Below are 21,156 nucleotides of genomic sequence, written 5' to 3' on the forward strand. Positions count from 1 at the left end.
TCTTACACTATTGGTGGGAATGCAAACTAGTACAGCCACTATGGAGAACAGTGTGGAGATTCCTTAAGAAACTGGAAATAGGACTGCCATATGACCCAGCAATCCCACTCCTGGGCATACACACTGAAGAAACAAGAATTGAAAGAGACACATGTACCCCAATGTTCATCACAGCACTGTTTATAATAGCCAGGACATGGAAGCAACCTAGATGTCCATCAGCAGATGAATGGATAAGAAAGCTGTGGTACATATACACAATGGAGTATTACTCGGCCATTAAAAAGAATACATTTGAATCAGTTCTAATGAGGTGGATGAAACTGGAGCCGATTATGCAGAGTGAAGTAAGCCAGAAAGAAAAACAACAATACAGTATACCAACGCATATATATGGAATTTAGAAAGATGGTAACGATAACCCTGTATGTGAGACAGCAAAAGAGACACAGATATATAGAACAATCTTTTGGACTCGGTGGGAGAGGGAGAGGGTGGGATGATTTGGGAGAATGGCATTGAAACATGTATAATACCATATAAGAAATGAATCGCCAGTCTAGGTTCAATGCAGGATACAGGATGCTTGGGGTGGTGCACTGGGATGACCCAGAGGGATGGTACGGGGAGAGAGGTGGGAAAGGGGTTCAGGATTGGGAACACGTGTACACCCGTGGCAGATTTATGTTGATGTATGGCAAAACCAATACAATATTGTAAAGTAATTAGCCTCCAATTAAAATAAATAAATTTAAATTAAAAAAAAGAATGGATAAATTCTGGAAGTGAAACTTGACCTTTCAAAATCAATAGGCTCAATTAAATAACATCTTATAGATATATAAACCATAATATTTTACCAAATATGCAACAAATATAGGTAGCTCTATCATGGCTGAAAACTTACACAAGGCTCAATCAAAGTGAGGTCAAAGAACCAAAACCAAGTACTGATTTTCAGAGCATTCAGAATAGTCAACTCTGATTTATACTCCAAATGTACTTTCAGAAAATATCTTAATAAACTTGCAAAGACTGAAAACAAAACAAAAACTGCTCCAGCTTACTGCCTGGATACAATTTCCAGGTGACAATGCAGAAAGGGAAACAAACAGAATCCAATGGTCTCACTGAACTTGCAGTTTAGAGGCCACATTAACTAGGTTTTGCATGGCAGTGTACCAGATAGAAGGGAGCTGCATAGGAAGAGAACAGGGGACTACAGAAGGGGTCCTCACAAGGTTCTGGCTAAGTAAAGACCTGAACATAGTAAGAAATGATGAACTGAGGCAAGGAAAAATTCAAAGAAAAAGAGTTCTTAGAGCTCACACATGGTTGGGAATATTTCACCTTTTTCCCAGGCAGAATGGAAAGAATGTGTAATACCTAGCACATCAGCCAATGGAAATCATACCTTAGTACTGGAAATAAATTAGGACCAGAATAAAAACTGCCCTGTGCCCAGACCCACCGTAACACAGCTTAAAAGTAAGTCCTGGAAGGATTACACTGATTGTAACTAACTTAACTGTGTATCAGAACAATGTCTAACACTATTTAAATGAATAAAACAAATATCTCACACCCAAACAAAATTTTAAGGAATGCAAACAAACAGGACTATGACCACAAACAGGAAAAAAGTTAATCAACAGGAACAAATTGAGATATGACAGATGATGAAATTAGGAGATAAGAATTTAAAGAAGCTATTCTCAATACATGGCACTATGTTTAAGAAGGTAGACGAAACATAAATATGATGAGAGGGGAAATAGAAGGTATTTTTTTAGAGACTCAAAGGAAGGTCTGGGGATGAAAATAAAGTATTTGAAGCAAAAATAAACTAGAAAGAATGCATATCAGATTAGACACTACAAACAAAAAATCAATGAACTTAAATTAAAGAGGCAGCAATGGAACCAATCTCAAATGAAGCAAAGAGACAAAAAGAACTGAAAAAAATGAAGAGAGTATCAGTGACCTGTGGAACAACATCCAATAGTCTTACATTTGTATATCTAGAATTCTAGAAAAGAAGTGGGGAAGAGGTGAGATATAAAAAAATACATGGTGTTAAATTTCCCAAAATCAGTGGCAACTATACATACACAGATTAAGGAAGAAATATAAAGAGGACCAGACCAAGTCATATAAAAATCAAATTGTCAAAAAACCAGTGATAAAAAGAAAATCTTAAAAGCAGCTAGGCAGAAAAAGACAAATTATATATGGAAAAAGAAAGATAAGAATGATAGTAGATGTCCCATCAGAAACTATGTAAACTACTAATGTGAAAGTGAAAGTCACTTAATCCTGTCCAACTCTTTGCAACCCCATGCTGGAGCAGGTAACCTTTCCCTTCTCCAGGGGATCTTCCCAACCCAGGGATTGAACCCAGGTCTCCCGCATTGCAGGCGGATTCTTTACCAGCTGAGCCACAAGGGAAGCCCAAGAATACTGGAGTGGGTAGCTGATCCCTTCTCCAGTGGATCTTCCTGATCCAGAAATAAAAGCAGGTCTCCTGCATTGCAGGCAGATTCTTTACCAACTGAGCTATCAAGGAAGCCTATATGATAGTATTATAGTAATGAAAGAAAATCATCTGTCAACCTAGAATTATATACACAGTAAAAATATCTTTCAAAAACAAAAGTGAAAAAAATTTTATACAAAAGCTAAAATAATTCATTTCCCACAGATCTGTACCTAAAGAAATGTTAAAAGAGGTTTTCAGACAGAAGTATATGATCCAAGATAGAAATTCATGTCAACACAAAAGAATAAAAAGCACAGGAAATGGTAGACATTGAGTAAATATAAAAGACATTTTCTTGACTTTTGATAAAAGGTAATTGACTGTGTAAAATAAAAACTAATATATTCTGACATTTGTAACATGTAGAAATAAAATGTAAGAAACCAATATCAACAAAGGACTGAAGGGTAATATAAGCATACTGTTGCAAGGTTCTCAAACTATAACTGAAAGGGCATAATACTGATTCAAGATACATTAGGTGTTAGGGAACATTTAACAGGAGGATTCCTGCATGCTGTTTTCTATTTCTAAAGGATTCTCTGTTCCTTATCAGTTCCTATTCCAAGAATGAGTAAAGCTGCATGCAGTTCTCAGGACTCAGGTCATGGGATGGGACAGGCAGTGACTCTTTTCAGCGTCTGAGACCTTGTATGTATTAGACTATCCATATTGTGGCTATTGATAAAATTTCATCCTGTGTAACAGCTGAGTAATCATCTTACTAAAGATATATAAGCCTGCCTTTCTGCTAATAAAGTACCTTTGCTCCATCAGAGCTTGGGTCCCTGTGTCTGTCTGTCTGTCTTTCTTTCTGTCTTTCTCTCTCCTCGGCTAATTCTCTGGAGAACAGAAACCCATCTTGCTCACTCTCCTTCCTGGGCTTCTAAGACTCTCTCGAGAAGGCACCCTGTGTCTTCACGTCCCCCTCGAGAGGGCGCCCTGTGCCTTTGTGAGAGATGCAAGTCCTGTGTCAAGGACTCTGCGGAAACCAGGGAGTATCAGCCTCTTTCTCTCTTTCACTTTTCTTATTGTTACCTCCGGACCGCCAGGTCCCAGTCCATTAAAAGACCCCAATAATTAGAATAAGGTAAAAATGACTTAAGTAGTGAACTCCATCAAGCACTTAAGGAAGAAATACTATTAAGCCTATACATCTCTTTCAAAAAATTGAAGTTAAAGGACCACTTCCCCACTAACCATAAAATAACCACACAACCCTGATACCAAAATCATACAAAGATAACTAGATGTTATTCTCTAGAATAACATTCCTCATAAACAAAGATCCCTCATTTAATAAAATTTTTGATGGAACAAAATCAAATCCAGCAATATTTTAAAAGGGTAATACATCATGACCAAGTGAGGTATAGCATGCAAAGAGTTCCAACTATAAAATCTCTAGAAGAAAGCACAGCAGAAAATCTCTGGAATCTTTGATTAGGCAAGGGCTTCTTAGGACACAAAAAATATGAACTGTAATAGAAAATATAGATGAAATAGAAAAAATAAATTAAATAGACTTCTATCAAAATTAAAAGCATTTTTCTTTAAGAGATAATTGAATCACTTTGATGTACACCTGAAACTAACACAATATTGTAAGCCAACTATAATATAAAATAAAAATTAAAAATAAATAAGTAACAAGGACACAATAGAACAGGAAAATATAACCATTATTTTGTAACAATTTTAAATGGAGTATGATCCATAAAAATACTGAATCATGTTGTACACCTAAAACTAATACGATATTGTAAGTCAAGTATACCTCAATAAAAAATTAAAAACTAAAAAAAGTTAAAAACACTCTTAAATAAATAAAGTGATGGTTACATGAGGACAAAAAAGACACCATTAATAAAATGTAAATGCAAGCACAGACTACTGAAAAAAGTGTTTACAACACAGATAATTAAACTTGTATAGAGAACTCTTAACAACTAAATAAAAAAAGACAACCAATAAACAATTTTAAAAAGTTAAACAAAAACTTGAACATATTTTCACCAAAGATTCAGAAATGGAAAGAAGCATGTGAAATGATGGTCAATATAATACTTAATCATTGGGAAAATGCAAGTTAAAACTACAATGGAGCATCACTATACACCTAAATAGCTAAAATTAAGAGTCTAGTAATGTCAAGTACTGTTAAGAATATTGAGCAAATGGAATCCTCATAGATTATTGAAGGGGACAGAGAAAAGTACAGCTATTTTGGAAAACAGTTCAGTAGTTTCTTGTAAAGTTACACTTACCACACAACCCAACAAACATACTCATGAGTATGTACCCAAGATCAGAAAACATATCTGTACATAAAGATTTGTACCTGAATATTATTCATAATAGTCAAAAAGTAGAAACAATCCAAAAGTCCATTAATGGTGAATAGATAAACATACTGTGATATATCTGGAATCAAGAGTGCCAGGAGAAATATCAATAACCTCAGATATGCAGATGACACCACCCTTTTGGTACAAAGTGAAAAACTTAAGAGCCTCTTGATAAAAACAAAAGAGGAGAGTGAAAAGTTGGCTTAAAACTCAACATTCAGAAAACTAAGATCATGGCATCCAGTTTCATGGTAAATTGATGGGGAAACAATAGAAACAGTGACAGACTTTATTTTGGGGGGCTCCAAAATCACTGCAGATGGTGACTGCAGGTATGAAATTAAAAGATGTCTGTTCCTTGGAAAAAAATGTATGACCAACTTAGACAGCATATTAAAAAGCAGAAACATTATTTTGCCAACAAAGTTCCATCTAGTCAAGACTGTGGTTTTTCCAGTAGTCATGTATGGATGTGAGAGTTGGACTGTGAAGAAGGCTGAGCGCCAAAGAATTGATGCTTTTGAACTGTGAAGTTGGAGAAGACTCTTGAGAGTCCCTTGGACTGCAAGGAGATCCAACCAGTCCATCCTAAAGGAGATCAGTCCTGGGTGTTCACTGGAAAGACTGATGCTGAAACTGAAACTCCAATACTTTGGCCACCTGATGTGAAGAACTGACTCATTTGAAAAGACCCTGATGCTGGGAAAGATTGAGGGCAGGAGGAGAAGGGGATGACAGAGGATGAGATGGTTGGATAGCATCAACTCAGGGGACATGAGTTTGGGTAAACTCCAGGAGTTGGTGATGGACAGGGAGGCCTGGTGTGCTGCAGTCCATGGGGTCACAAAGAGTCAGACATGACTGAGCAACTGAACTGAACTGAATAGTTCAATATATCCACACAATGGGATACTTACTATCCAGCAATAACAAGTAATAAACTAATAATATAATAATTATAAAATAATGAAATATATAACTAATATATATAATTATATTAATCTTCCACTTATATTATCTTCCATTTGCATAATTAATATATTACTAATATGATATATTGTATCATATATTATATATTTATATATTATCACTTATATATATTTTTTATTTTATATTATATATTACATATTATATAAAATATATTTCTATATATTTATATTATAATATATTATATATCATATAATCAATATAATTATATCATATAATATAATATTATATATTATATAATATTAATATATGATATTATATTAATATTTTTGTATCTACAATGGTGTAGATTATTAATATAATTTAATAATTAAATTAAATATAATTTAATATAAATTATATATAATTTATATAACATGTATGGTTTATATAAAATATAATTTAATATAAATTAAATACTTTATATTTATAATATTAAATATTGTAGTAACAATATAATACCTATATGACTATAATTATATTATATGTTATATTATTATAATATATATTATGTAATAATATATATTTTATATTAATATTATGTTTTATATATAACTAATAATATAATAAACTCAATAATTTACAAATCAATTTCAAAAGTCAAACAAGCCAGTCACAAAAAGTTATATACATTTTATTAACAGGAAGTTCCAAAAAAAGGCAAAACTTTAAGAACAAAGAGCAGTTTAGTGGTTACCAGAATCTGAGGGTAATAGGACTGCTCTACATGAGACTATAGTACAGTTCATGATTACATACACTTGTCAAAATTCACTGAATTGAAGTTTATTTTTTTTAATTTATATAGTTTTTATTTTTTTTAATTTTACTTTATTTTACTTTACAATACTGTATTTTAAATTGGTGAATTTTATCATGTAAATTATGCCTTAATAAAGGCACTTAAAATTAAAAACAAAAATACTCTTAAAGCCAAAGAATATAAATCTGCAAAAACATTTCTTTTCCTCTTATTTAACAATAGTATTTTAGCAGACATTTTCACCAGAACTACATCACATAGCTAAAAAACACTAACCAAATACTTATTCAAGTATTAAATTAAAATTGTTCTAAATAGTTGAAATCATTCATATCACAAACTTTTTAAAAGATACATAGTTCTCAATTCTTTATCAACATTTCCTTATCTTCCTAACCCCATCTAGTGTTGTATTTTTAATAGAACCACTGAATTGAAGAAATCAATTAAGAATGAAAGAAATCATTGTTTTGAATTCTTAAAGTATGAATCAAAATTAATTTAAGAAATTCCTTTTGTCATTTGTATTTAACAAAAGAAAGGTTCTAAAGATACAGAAAGGGAATCATGAACTGCTTAGCCACATGCCATCAGGGAATGGTCTACTAGTATGAAAACTTTCCCGGATCATACCGACCAAAAATATCTGGCAAGTAGGAGAAACTAAAAAATTTGCTGTTTGCAAACTTTTATTTGTAACTAGAACAGAGGCCAGGATTAGTGACTTAAAAGCAGAATTATCTATAATTGTGTTAAACATGTAACACCAGGTGTGCTACAAAGCCCTGACACTCTACCTTCCCTGAGGATGGAGGAGAAGGACTAGCGCAAGGGCTTGGGTAATTGCTGCTGTCTGTAGATTTCACAGAAGATTGATCTGACCGGTCCTCAGTGCTTCGTTTAGGATGCAAAATTCCTCTATCTTTATACTTCTGAGGTTGGTGTAGTGTTGGAGCTGGAGATTTCATCAATACTCTTGAGTGAAAAGGAGGAAGCAAAGATCAGTTACACATAAGATCCAAGCAGACTCCATTTCAAACCAAAGTTCAATGATTCTGTGATTTATGGAATAGTATTTTAAAAGGCAATTTCATTCTTCTATTACATTTAGAAGAAAGGGTTGTACTATTAGGGTACACTTGCAAAGATAGCATTTTTTAAAAACAATACAAAAATATATTAAAAACAACCTATAAAAATTTTTAATTTAGATACCAAAGTATTATTTCCCTTACAAAACTCCTAACCTCTTTTATGACAGTCTATAAGAAATCCTAAACAATTATAATGTCATATATTGATGCCTAATGTCTTTTAACATTTTAAAATTATTTAAATACATCTATGCTAATGGCCGTTACTAGAAAATCACCTACTCCACCTCTCTTCTATTTGCATATATCTTAAAACCAAACAGATTTCAAAAGCATACTAAAAATTACAGCATGGCAAAATGGAAATAATACTGGACTAGAGTCAGGAGGGAAGATTTTCAGACAGAACTAAATTTACAACTAATGAGGTAGGTGATCCTGGGCAAGTCTTTTAATTTATCTGAGGTTTAATATCCTGTAGCTGTTAAATAAAGGGATTAAACTAGATAAATGCTAAGATTCTTCTGTTTTAAAATTCTATGAATAAATGCAGCAAAAATGGCAGTCAAGAATTTTATAGTTTTTTTAAAAGTGTACGTCTCAGTGGAAAACCAGACATTAAAAAACAAAGAAGACATTAAGTAATTCCTAAAGCAGTATAATATAAAGTTCACAGCATTACCTATAAATATTCTTGCCAAAAGAAAAAAAAATGTTCTTGCCAAAATACTGGATCTAATCAAGCTTTGAGAGCTAACCACATCCATGAAATACGCAGGGTATAGCAATAAAAAGAGACATATCCAGAATGTGGTACATGTCATAATACCGCTGACCTAGTTTCCTAAGAAAAGTCAACAAAGGAACTAAGTGCTCTAGATCACAAGAGATTCAAGAAACAAGACACCCTAATACAGTGCATGAGTGAGTCCTCCCTGAATGCTGTTTCAAATAAATATAGTTTGAGAATTGGGGAAATGATTATTTTATTGGGACTGATTATTGGATTTTGATTGTGTAGGAAAAATGCCTTTATTTTTTAAGAGATTCAAATCTAAATACAGAGAAGTAAAATGACATGATGTGAGAGACCAATTTTGAAATATGTGAACAAAAAAAGAAAGGAAGCAAGAAAAAAATAATTGGGTAGATACAGCAAATAGGTGAAAATCGTCAGAGGATAAGATGCCCAGATGGCATCACCAATGCAATGGACATGAACTTGGGCAAACTTCAGGAGATGGTGGGGGACAGAGAGGCATGGAATATTGCAGTCCATGGGGTCACAAAGAGTTGGACACAAATGGGAAACTAAACAACAATCATTTACTTTGCTGTGTTTACATATAATATATAAACAAAACATAAAAAGAATAAGTCATAAACATTTCATAAACTTCCACTGAGCCTTGCAATTTTAATTACTCTGCCTTCAAAATGAGTTAAAATAGCTTATCCCCACATTTTGCTTCTCTTTCAATAAATATCTTGGATTCAATATTTCTTTCACAAATGAAATAAAATAGCTAAAGCCTAAAAGTGCTAACAAAAATATATAATGAATAAACATGTGAATAATTATTAAGAACTTGATAAATATAAAAAACCAACTTTTCAGGGCTTTTGTCTTTAGGAATTGAAGTTCAATGAATTATCAAGTTATACCTCTAAAATTCCATCATTCTTACCCTAGCAGATTATTTACCTGAAAACTAGGTAACAGAACTTAATTAAGGGTAATATCTTATTAAAATAAAAATGATGCTTCCAATAGAACTAAATGCCCATTTTTGCAGTTTCCAATTTGATCTTTGATTCTGTGCTCTATTCTAGCTTTTCTCTCTTCTTTCCCAAATTTTGGCTCCCCCTCAAATTTCATGCATGTAGAAACAAAGCATTTGTATAAACCTTTCCACCTACAATTTCATTTAAGACAAAGAATTCTGATAACTCAGTTATATCTCATTTTTATTATAGAAAAGATGTTTATTCTTTGTAAGCAAATTATTATGTAAAAATGACAATTTAAAAACATTGGTTTAATTTTAACATGGGATATGGGCATTTTTCCATGTTTTAATAGTTTCTTAAACTTTTAAAAATAACTAATAAAATGTTTTTATTAAAAGAAATTAACTGATCTATATTTTGCCATCCTAGTGTGAAAACTCTAACTATAAATACTATGAATACCTTTTCTTCAAGAAGCAATTCCAGAAAGATTATAAAGAAAGATTATTTAGAAGAGTCCTTAATCTATTCCTCACCAAGCTATATCAGTTTCAGGCCTTGCCTATTAAAACTACAAAGTCTAAAAGTATATGAAATTCTTTATCTCACTGTTCAACAGATAAGAGAATAAAGAAAGCAAAGCTACAACCTATAAGGAAAGGAAAATGGCAGATACTGGTATCACAGGAGAAAAAATGAATTTATAAGATAATCAGTTTCTAAAGCATAACTATTATTATACTTTATTATAATTATGATTTTCTCCTGTATTTCTAATTTTTATTAAACAAGTATATATTACTTTTATAAAGAAAATAGGAAAATTTTCCTCATAAATGCATGTGTATAGTATGTATGATATGTATATAAACACATGTGTGTATAAACAGTCCCTCTGAATATATATATATATATATATATACTTTTTTTAAAGAGGAGTCTATAAATAAGTCTACCACATAATTTCTATGCAAATGTATTCATGTATTCAAAATCACTCTTATTCAAGGAAATTTTTCAAAAAATCTTTTTAAAAAGAGGAGTATCTAAGTAGAAAATGTATTTTTTACTATTTTATTTTTTGCTTGGCAGTATCTACATAAGAGAAAATGGTTTAGGGACACACATTATTATAAGCAATTGGCTGAATTATTCCTAAAATGTTGTATATGAAAAACTTGGAATCCAGCATGTATTATTGCTTTTTTACTGAAATCTTAACTGATAACATGCCTTTAAGCTTCATTCAAATAAGTAAAATCTGATCAAAAGATGATAGGTACTAAATATTCCATCTGAACCTTGAAAAACAATAAGCATCACATATCTTTTATGCCTCCATTATTTCTATTTTCAATTTTTAACAATGAAATAATATTCTTAGCACAAAGATAATATCTACTATATTGTTCAAACTAGCATTCCAGGCAAGAACGTTGTCTCTGTTATCCATTCTATCAAGGTAAAAAAAAAATTTTTAACTGATATAAAGAAATACAAATTGGGTTCTAACAAACATTTTTACAACCAGAAATATTTCTAAATCATGGCCAACCATTCACTATAAATACTACATTACCAAATACATTTTGGAAAAATGATTCAATGTAAGAGCTCTCAATAATCATATGATAAAAAATTCACATCTAATTGCCAAATGATAGAAAGGATAAAAGAATTTAGCTAAATTGTAAGAAATTTTGCCAAGACAGTAAATTTACTTTTTTAATATATGTATTCCTCTCTTCAACAAAATGTAACCTTTCTGAAGAGATTTGTTTTTTATTTGTTATAAATTGCTATATACCTCACACCAAGAACACTAAGCATTTAATATGTCCCTGTATGAACAAATAAATAAAGTACGTTTCTGTACAAAAACCAGTCAGTTTTATTAATACCTAGGTAAGACTTGGAAGGAGACAGTTCTTCTAAATGGCCATAGCCAACACTTTTTGCTGTGAGGTTATCTAGGAAAGATATGACTTGACATATATGAACTAAAATGCACAATAAAAAATGCTGTTATCTTTTTCATAGACCCTAAATTTGTAAATTCTGAAAATTAAACATTTCAAGCTTTTCCTGACAAAAAAATAAAAATTCCTTTTTAAATAATTCGAGACCCCAGGAGCTTGAAGTTCTTTGTATTATCTAACACTTAAAAGAATTATGTTTTAAAAATAATAAATTCTTCCCATTTTATTGTAACCTTTTTGCATATCTCAGATTATAAGAAAGTAATTTTTAAATATTATAAAAGCATGTGATTCTATGATAAATAACTATTTCCTAGAGAAAATACCTCATTTTAATAAAATGCTATAAATTTACCTTTCTGCAGTAGTAGACTCATCAGAAAATTCAGTATCTGCTGAACTTTTTCTACTATTATTTGACCTCCAAGATGATGCCAAAGGAAGTTCTTCTGAAGACATAGGTCTTGGCCTTTGGCCAATCCCAGATGGCTGTTGTAAACCTGCAGATTGTTCTTCAGTGCTTAAAACAGCTATAATTGCTCTTATAGTAGCTTCATCAACTTGAGACCAAGGTTTGGATGGAGCTCTCATTCGACGTAAAAATAAGCTGTGCCACTTCTGTCTAAGTTGCAGCAATAAACTGGCTGCCTGTAATAAAATAGCTTTATTTCAGTTCAAATGAAAGTGAAAGTAAAAGTCGCTCAGTCGTGTCCAACTCTTTGCGACCCCACAGACTATAGTCCGTGGAATTCTCCAGGCCAGAATACTGGAGTGGGTAGCCTTTCCCTTCTCCAGGGCATCTTCCTAACCAAGGGACTGAACCCAGGTCTCCCGCATTGTGGGCAGATTCTTTACCAGCTGAGCCACAAGGGAAGCCCAAGAATACTGGAGTGGGTAGCCTATCCCTTCTCCAGTGGATCTTCCTAACACAGGAATCGAACCGGGGTCTCCTGCATCGCAGGCAGATTCTTTACCAACTGAGCTATCAGGGAAGCCCTCAGTTCAAATCGGTAACAGCAAAATATGTACCACACTTGCAAGACAATTATTTTTCAGTCTGAAATTGTTTCCAAAGAACACATTTCACACTTTATTATCAATTTCATTCATTTTGTTGCATGAAAAAAATAAAATTTCTTTACCATTTTGAGGCACTAGAGACACAAAATCAAGTTACACAGTCCAATGAGAGAGAAAGAAAAACAATGTGTGGTAAAGTGTGATTAATACTGGAAAAGTAACAGCAGGGTAAATAAAGAAAAAATACATTAAATTTCATTCATACTTTATTTTACTGCCAAATGATGATGTCCAGAAAGCAGCTGAATTCATACAGAGAAAATCCTAAGCTAGAGATACAGATAAGATATGCCTGGAAGTTATCAGTGTATGAATGATTACTAAATCTACACACAGAGGTTAAGGTCCCTAGAAACTGTGCAGAGACAGTGTAAAGAGTGTAAAGAACATACCACTGGTGAACATCCAACATTTAAGGTAGAAGCACATACAAAAGAGTACACGAAAGCACCTAAGAAGGAACAGCCTCGCTAGATAGAAGAAGAATCAGGAAGAGTAGTACTAAAGAAACTAGTGACAAAAAGTTGGACAGGGGTGAGGAAGGAAAATGGGGAAGGGTATGGGCAACAGTGTTAACTATGAGAGAAAGGCCACATTTATCAAGAACAGCAGTCTGGCTTTGACAACATGGAGGAGACAGCATCGACCACGGCAAGTACAGTTTCAGTGAAGGGAAAAATGGATGGGAATGGAAATGAGTCTGCAGCAGGTTGAAGTGATCAAGGAATGCATGTAAAAAAGTAAGCTCTAGCCAGTATCAACTTTTGACAGTTCATGTTGTCCTCCAAAAGGATAAAAAATGATCTTTAAAAGTAAAGATAGAATCAAGGGAAGGCTTTGTCAAGAAAAATTTTAATTTGATAACAAACATTCATCTTTTCTACTTGAGAGATAGATGTAAAGAGAAAACAAAATGACCTAATATCTTTCCCTTTACACAGAGTTATATAAAATAAAAGAATTTCTTGTGTACCCAGCACTCAGTATTTTCTTATATGCACAAACATATTCGTATTCTATTCTCTCACACCAAGGGCTCAATTTTAAAGAGATAATTTTCATCACACCATGTATAGTTCATACAACTGAATGAAAAAAATCTATCACACTGCTAGAAAGCAACTTACCTCTGGCTCTAGTTTGAAACTGAGCCACTCATCAAGTTTTAAAGTTGCCAAATTAGCAGTAGTCCTGTCTTCCATTTCACTATCACTACTGTCATTAGGAATACCATCCACTGTTCAAACACGTATGGAAAGGAAAAGAAATTCACTTTTACTATCTAACATCACAGCAAAAAAAGTAAGCCAACACAGATACTCTGCATTTACACAAATCTTACTGATATACTAACAATTTGTGTGGAGAGTTCTCTAAACACAGCAGGTCACAAATTAAAACTCAGCATCTGGCCATTCTTTATTTCTCTACTCAAATTCTAAATATCAGAATTTCTCAAATCTTTTTCTCAAATATTAAATATTAAAAAGTGCATAAAGGTAGAAGGATTATGGGTAACATTTCCTTTAAACAATTACCTTTATTTATGTTAAACTATCATTTAAATTCAAGTGGAAGAAAAAACTAAACTTCCTATCAGCAAGATTAATCAAAAATGCACAAATCAATATCAAGCTACCTTAGAAATCAATTTTAAGAATAGTGGTATATTTTAATATTTTTAAATTAGTCTTAATACATCAAAAGGGAACTACTACCACATAAATTTCTATAATATCAAATTTTGTTTGGTTTAATAAGAAGAAAAAAACAGATTTTTCTCTCAAATAGATTTGTATTTCCATCATAATATATTTACCACGAAAAGATGAAGGTTCCTGAAGAGCATTACTTGCCAACCTAGCTGGTCCACAAAATACCAACACAGTGACAGGTGTCACTGCTGAACAGCATCTAATATTAGCTATCCTATGAGCTCTAGTCATTTCATCATAAATAAGCCAATCTGTGGGCAGTGCCTGGATTGCTGCAGTTTGACCGTTTGCTGGAGGAATCTATTAGGAAAATAAATTTTAAAACTGTTAACTGAATTTATCACTTATCAGTAATTGTACAAAGTCCCTCAGCAAAATAGATGATGCATATATTACTACTCAAACAAGAATTAAAGCAAATCATTGTTCACGTACTTTGCACAAAAGTCCCTTAATACTTAACACATCACTTCTTTCGATTCTATCAAAATTTTGTTCCAGTGTTGAACTGTACATTTATAACTAATTAATTTTGCAAAGCATGTTGGTATTGGGAACATTTTTCATTGATTTTCAACTATTTAAACTAGACAAGTTTTACCTCAAGGCCAAAAAACATTCAAAAAGTTTTACCTTTTTATATTGAGGCTGACTGAGAACTGAAGTGGGATGAAACCGTACTTTTTTCTCCTTTGGCCCTGCCAATACTACATTCTCTCTGTCCACATGAACTAAATGAGGATACATGCCTGCAACCAATGCAGCTTTAACAACAGCCCAATTCTCAGAATTTGTGTTAACATCTCGAATGTCACCACCACCTCTTGCTCTCACAAAACCTAGAAAGACGAAAGAAACCACACCAACTTTTTCTACTTCACAAGATATACTTTTAAATTTGTGGTTTTCACAAAAAAAATAATGTATAACAGACATAAGTTTAATGATTCAAATTTCACAATAATTCATAAAATTTCTTCTGAAAAGTTTTAACATATAGAAGCAATGTTCTAAGAAAGTTTAGGTTTACTTAGACTAAAGTAAGCAGTAGATAGATACACTGGGAAGTCGTGGACTTAAAAAAAAAAAAACACACTCTTGCAATAAAGTTCTCCGTAAACAGCTATCAGATGCATCCTAAATTCATACCTAAAAACCTAAAATACTCCGCTGAATGGTATTAATATGTTGGTTGTGATAGACACTAATTCTGGAAGTGAAGTCAAATAAACATAAAGTATTCTTGCTTGAATTTCAATAGTCCTTCATATCTCCCCATATTTGAAACAACTCTAAATCCTCTGGTTCATGTCTTATATCACTTTGGCCCTTGAGCTGTTCTAGGAATACAGGCTCAGGTACTTTTCTTCTATTTCCTCAAGATAAAATGTCACTCAAAAAGAAATTCAAAGAAACAATTCTAAAATGATATAGCAAAATTGGCATTCTCTTAAAAAAAAAAATCAAGTGCCTTCATGTGCTTACTAGTTTTATGTTCCAAAAATATAAAGGACAGCATTCATATCAATCTACTTAATTTTTAGCAATTTCGCTTCCATAAAACTATTAATAGCAATAAAATATAACAAGTACCATACCTAAATCTATTTTCCCAAAAAATATATTATAAATTTTTTATTGCCAACATTATAAAATCATTCATCACCCACAGCTTCTACATTATCATTTTTTAAATCAACAAACAAAAGTTAATATTATGCAGAAGTCTACAAAGTTAATACAAAGCAGTTCATGAACAAAAGATATACAACATGATACTGTTATAAAGATAATGCAAGATGGCATTAGTTAACATAAGAAGTACTATAAGGCATAGGCAGGGTACTCCCAGTAGTTGAAATAAGTTCTTTGGAGGAAAACTTTACCTGATGCTCTAAGTTGACCAAGCAACTGAGTTCTCATGCCTATGATTATTTCCATGGTAGCTTGTGAAAGAAAATTCTTTTCACAAAAGGCTCGCTCCCACCCATCACTTCGAGCTTTCTGCCATGCCTATAAAAATAAAATTACACAAAAGACACATCAGTTCTCAGTTAGGAAGCAAAGTAACTGAAAATCACTGTATTAACCATTCAAAGTCAATTCTTCTTTTTCTAATTCTCTTACAAATAAAGAAGACAAGCAAACAAAAACATAAATATAAAGAACAGATTGATGACTGCAAGAGAGGGGAGGTTAAAGGAGTGGAGAGTAGGTGAAACAAGTGAAGGGGTTTAAAAGGTACAGACTTAAAGTTATAAAATAAATAAGTCCTGGGGATGTATAGTTAATAACACTCTATGGTATATTGTAAAGTTTCTAAGAGAGTAATTTTTTTCATTTTTGACAAGAACATTTATTTTTTAAGTAATTTTTACTGGAATATAGTTGATTTACAATTTGTGTTAGTTTCTCTGCACAGCAAAGTGAACCAGTTATATGCATACATATATCCACTCAAGTCAAGTGGGCCTTACAAAGCATCACTACGAACAAAGCTAGTGGAGGTGATGGAATTCCAGCTGAGCTGTTTCAAATCCTGAAAGATGAAGCTGTGAAAGTGCTGCACTCAATATGCCAGCAAATTTTGAAAACTCAGCAGTGGCCACAGGACTGGAAAAGGTCAGTTTTCATTCCAATCCCCAAGAAAGGCAATGCCAAAGAATGCTCAAACTACCGCACAATTGCACTCATCTCACATGCTAGTAAAGTAATGCCCAAAATTCTCTAAGCCAGGCTTCAGCAATACGTGAACCGTGAACTTCCAGATGTTCAAGCTGGTTTTAGAAAAGGCCAACATCAAATTGCCAACATCCACTGGATCATGGAAAAAGCAAGAGAGTTCCAGAAAAACATCTATTTCTGCTTTCTTGACTATACCAAAGCCTTTGACTGTGTGGATCACAATAAACTGTGGAAAATTCTGAGAGAGATGGGAATACCAGACCACCTGACCTGCCTCGAGAAATCTGTATGCTGCAACAGTTAGAACTGGACCTGGAACAACAGACTGGTTCCAAATAGGAAAAGGAGTACCTCAAGGCTGTATATTGTCACCCTGCTTATTTAACTTATATGCAGAGTACATCATGAGAAACGCTGGACTGGAAGAAACACAAGCTGGAATCAAGATTGCTGGGAGAAATATCAATAACCTCAGATATGCAGATGACACCACCCTTATGGCAGAAAGTGAAAAGGAGCTAAAAAGCCTCTTGATGAAAGTGAAAGAGGAGAGTGAAAAAGTTAGCTTAAAGCTCAACATTCAGAAAACAAAGATCATGGCATCCGGTCCCATCACTTCATGGCAAATAGATGGGAAAACAGTGGAAACAGTGTCAGACTTAATTTTTTTAGGCTCCAAAATCAGTGCAGATGGTGACTGCAGCCATGAAATTAAAAGACGCTTACTGCTTGGAAGGGAAGTTATGATCAACCTAGATAGCATATTCAAAAGCAGAGACATTACTTTGCCAACTAAGGTCCATCTAATCAAGGCTATGGTTTTTCCAGTAGTCATGTATGGATGTGAGAGTTGGACTGTGAAGAAGGCTGAGCGCCAAAGAATTGATGCTTTTGAACTGTGGTGTTGGAGAAGACTCTTGAGAGTCCCTTGAACTGCAAGGAGATCCAACCAGTCCATTCTGAAGGAGATCAGCCCTGGGACTTCTTTGGAAGGAATGATGCTGAAGCTGAAACTCCAGTACTTTGGCCACCTCGTGAGAAGAGATGACTCATTGGAAAAGACTTTGATGCTGGGAGGGATTGGGGGCTGGAGGAGAAGGGGACGACAGAGGATGAGATGGCTGGATGGCATCACGGACTCGATGGACGTGAATCTGAGTGAACTCTGGGAGTTGGTGATGGACAGGGAGGCCTGGCATGCTGAGATTCATGGGGTCGCAGAGTCAGACATGACTGAGCGACCAAACTGAACTGATCCACTCTTCTTTAGATTCTTTTCCCCTATAGGTCATTACAGAGTACTGAGTAGAGTTTGCCATGCTGTACAGTAAGCTCTCAATAGCTATCTATTTTATTTATAGTAGTGTATACATGTCAATCTCAATCTCTCAATTTATCCCTCCCTCCTCCTTTTCCCTTCGGTAACCATAAACTTGTTTTCAACATCTGTGACTCTATTTCTGTTTTGTAAATGTTCACCTGAGAGTAATTTTTGTTTTATGGCTGCACCACACAGCATGTAGGGTCTCAGTTCCCTGATGAGGGGTCAAACTTGCCTCCCCTGCGCTAGAAGTACAGAGTCTTAACCACTGGATCACCAGGAAGTCCCCAATAGTAACTTTTCCTATTGAGACATAACTGACTTACAACATTAGCTTTAGGTGCACAATATAATGATTCAACACGTGTATATATTGTGAAATGATCACAATTTTAGTTAACAGACTAGAGAGTAGATCTTAAAAGTTCTTATCACAAGAAAAAAATTTTTAGCAAGGAAAAAGACAAGAAAGTCTTCTTAAGGGAACAATGCAAAGAAATAAAGGAAAACAACAGAATGGGAAAGATTTGAAATCTCTTTAAGAAAACTGGAGATACCAAGGGAACATTTCATGCAAAGATAGGCACAATAAAGGACAAAAACGGCAAGGACCTAACAGAAGCAGAAGAGTTTAAGAAAAGGTAACAAGAATATACAGAAGAACTGTACAATAAAGCTCTTAATGATGCAATAACCACAGTGGTGTGGTCACTCACCTAGAGCCAGACATCCTAGAGTGTGAAGTCAAGTGGGCCTTAGGAAGCATTACTATGAACAAAGCTAGGGGAGGTGATGGAATTCCAGCTGAGCTATTTCAAATCCTCAAAGATGATGCTATGAAAGTGCTGCACTCATTATGTCAGCAAATTTGGATAACTAAGCACTGGCCACAGGACTGGAAAAGGTCAGTTTTCATTCTAATCCCAAAGAAAGGCAATGCCAAAGAATGTTTAAATTACTGTACAACTGCACTAATTTCACATGCCAGCAAGGTAATTCTCAAAATCCTTCAAGCTAGGCTTCAGCAGTATGTGAAATAAGAACTTCCAGAGGTACAAACTGGATTTAGAAAAGGCAAAGGAACCAGAAATCAAATTGCCAACATACACTGGGATCATAGAAAAAGCAAGCAAATTCCCATAAAACATCTACTTCTGCTTCATTGACTATGGTAAAACCTTTGTATGGATCACAACAAACTATGGAATATTCTTTCTGAGATAGAAATACAAGACCCCATTACCTGCCTCCTGAGAAACCTGTATGCAGATCAAGGAGCAACAGTTAGAACTGGACAAGGAACAACTGACTGGTTCAAAACTGGGCAGAAGACTGTATACTGTCACCCTGCTTATTTAACTTGTATGCAGAGTACATCATTTGAAACGCTGGGCTGGATGAAGCACAAGCTGGAATCAAGATTGCTACGAGATATACCAACAACCTCAGATATGCAGATGATACCACTTTAATGGCAGAAAGTGAAGAGGAACTAAAGAGCCTCTTGATGAAGGTAAAAGGAAAAAGCTGGCTTAAAACTCAATATTGAAAAAACAAAGATAATGGCATCCGGTCCTATCACTTCATGGAGAACAGATGGGGAAAGAGTGTCAGATTTCATTTTCTTGGGCTCCAAAATCACTGTGGATGGTGACTGCAGCCACAAAATTAAAAGATGCTTGCTCCTTGGAAGAACAGCTATGACAAACCTAGACAATGTTTTAAAAAGAAGAGACATAACAAAGGTCCATCTACTCAAAGCTATGGTTTTTCTAGTAGTCATGTGTGGATGTGAGATTTGGACTATAAAGAAGGCTGAGCGCTGAAGAATTGATGCTTTTGAACTGTGGTGTTGGAGAAGACTCCTGAGAGTCCCTTGGACTGCAAGGAAATCCAACCAGTCAGTCCTAAAGGAGATCAGTCCTGGGTGTTCATTGGAAGGTCTGATGTGGAAGCTGAAGCGCCAATACTTTGGGACCTGATGCGAAGAGCTGACTCTAGAAAAGACCCTGATGCTGGGAAAGATTGAGGGCAAGAGAAGAAGGGGTAACAGAGGATGAGATGGTTGGATGCCATCACTGACTCAATCGACATGAGCATGAGCAAACTCCAGGAGACAGTGAAGGACAGAGAGTCCAGGTATGCTGCAGTTCACGGAATCACAGTCAGACACGACTTAGCAAATGAACAACAACAACATAGTGATGGATCTTAACTAGACTTATTGTGGTGATCATTTCACAATATATACAAATACTGTCATTAGGCTCTACACCTAAAGCTAATATAATGTTATATCTCAATTATATCTAAGTTTTTAAGAATAAATAATTTAAAAATAAAATCTAAGACTTTATAATCAAATAGAATTATCATTAGATAATTTATACTCAAATGCTACAATGCTATAAAAGCCACTGAGTTTATAAAATCCCAACGAGAATGACGTATTAGGTAACCTAAATACCTAGCTATGTAAAAATATTCACCTTTATAGATGTCCCTGCTAATTTTCCTCCACTAAAGTATGAGAAATCTCCAAATAAGCCATCATAATACCATTGTATCTAAGAATCCTGTCACTCCAGGCCTCTAAAAATAACCTCATATCAACTTCCTACTCTGTGTGAGAATGAAAAGTGAGATTCCTAGAAATTACCTATATGTAGTACAGTAAAGATTCTCTTTGAAAATGAGTTATCTTGCTTCAGAATATAACTGAAAAGCTGGGGAAAAAACAGACTAGATAGGAATTCTACTCCAAATCTTTCTCCGGTTACAATATTATCACTTAATATTATAATATACAGAATCTAATATACCCAATTAATAACAATGCATCAACTTCTGTTCAGTAATGCCCACAAAAAAGCTTACAGTTGTTTTTTAAATTGCAATATCATTTCCTTTACTCAGGCTCACTATTCTTATCCTT

General features: G+C 33.9%; 1 protein-coding gene across 2 annotated transcripts in view; it reads right to left on the minus strand.

Moving 5' to 3' along the window:
* The window catches only part of YTHDC2 (YTH N6-methyladenosine RNA binding protein C2), a 70,636-nt gene that overhangs the window by 4,542 nt on the left and 44,938 nt on the right, over positions 1-21,156 (minus strand). For both annotated transcript variants that reach the window (XM_068963694.1, XM_068963693.1), the window contains exons 21-26: positions 16,102-16,228; positions 14,849-15,054; positions 14,320-14,515; positions 13,628-13,737; positions 11,776-12,068; positions 7,414-7,591 (exon numbers count right to left, since the gene is read on the minus strand). In XM_068963694.1, coding sequence (XP_068819795.1) covers positions 7,414-7,591; positions 11,776-12,068; positions 13,628-13,737; positions 14,320-14,515; positions 14,849-15,054; positions 16,102-16,228 — 1,110 coding nt within the window. The remainder of the gene's footprint in view (positions 1-7,413; positions 7,592-11,775; positions 12,069-13,627; positions 13,738-14,319; positions 14,516-14,848; positions 15,055-16,101; positions 16,229-21,156) is intronic.

The sequence above is a fragment of the Capricornis sumatraensis genome, chromosome 2, assembly GCF_032405125.1.
Source record: "Capricornis sumatraensis isolate serow.1 chromosome 2, serow.2, whole genome shotgun sequence".
In the NCBI taxonomy this organism is placed as follows: Eukaryota; Metazoa; Chordata; class Mammalia; order Artiodactyla; family Bovidae; genus Capricornis; species Capricornis sumatraensis.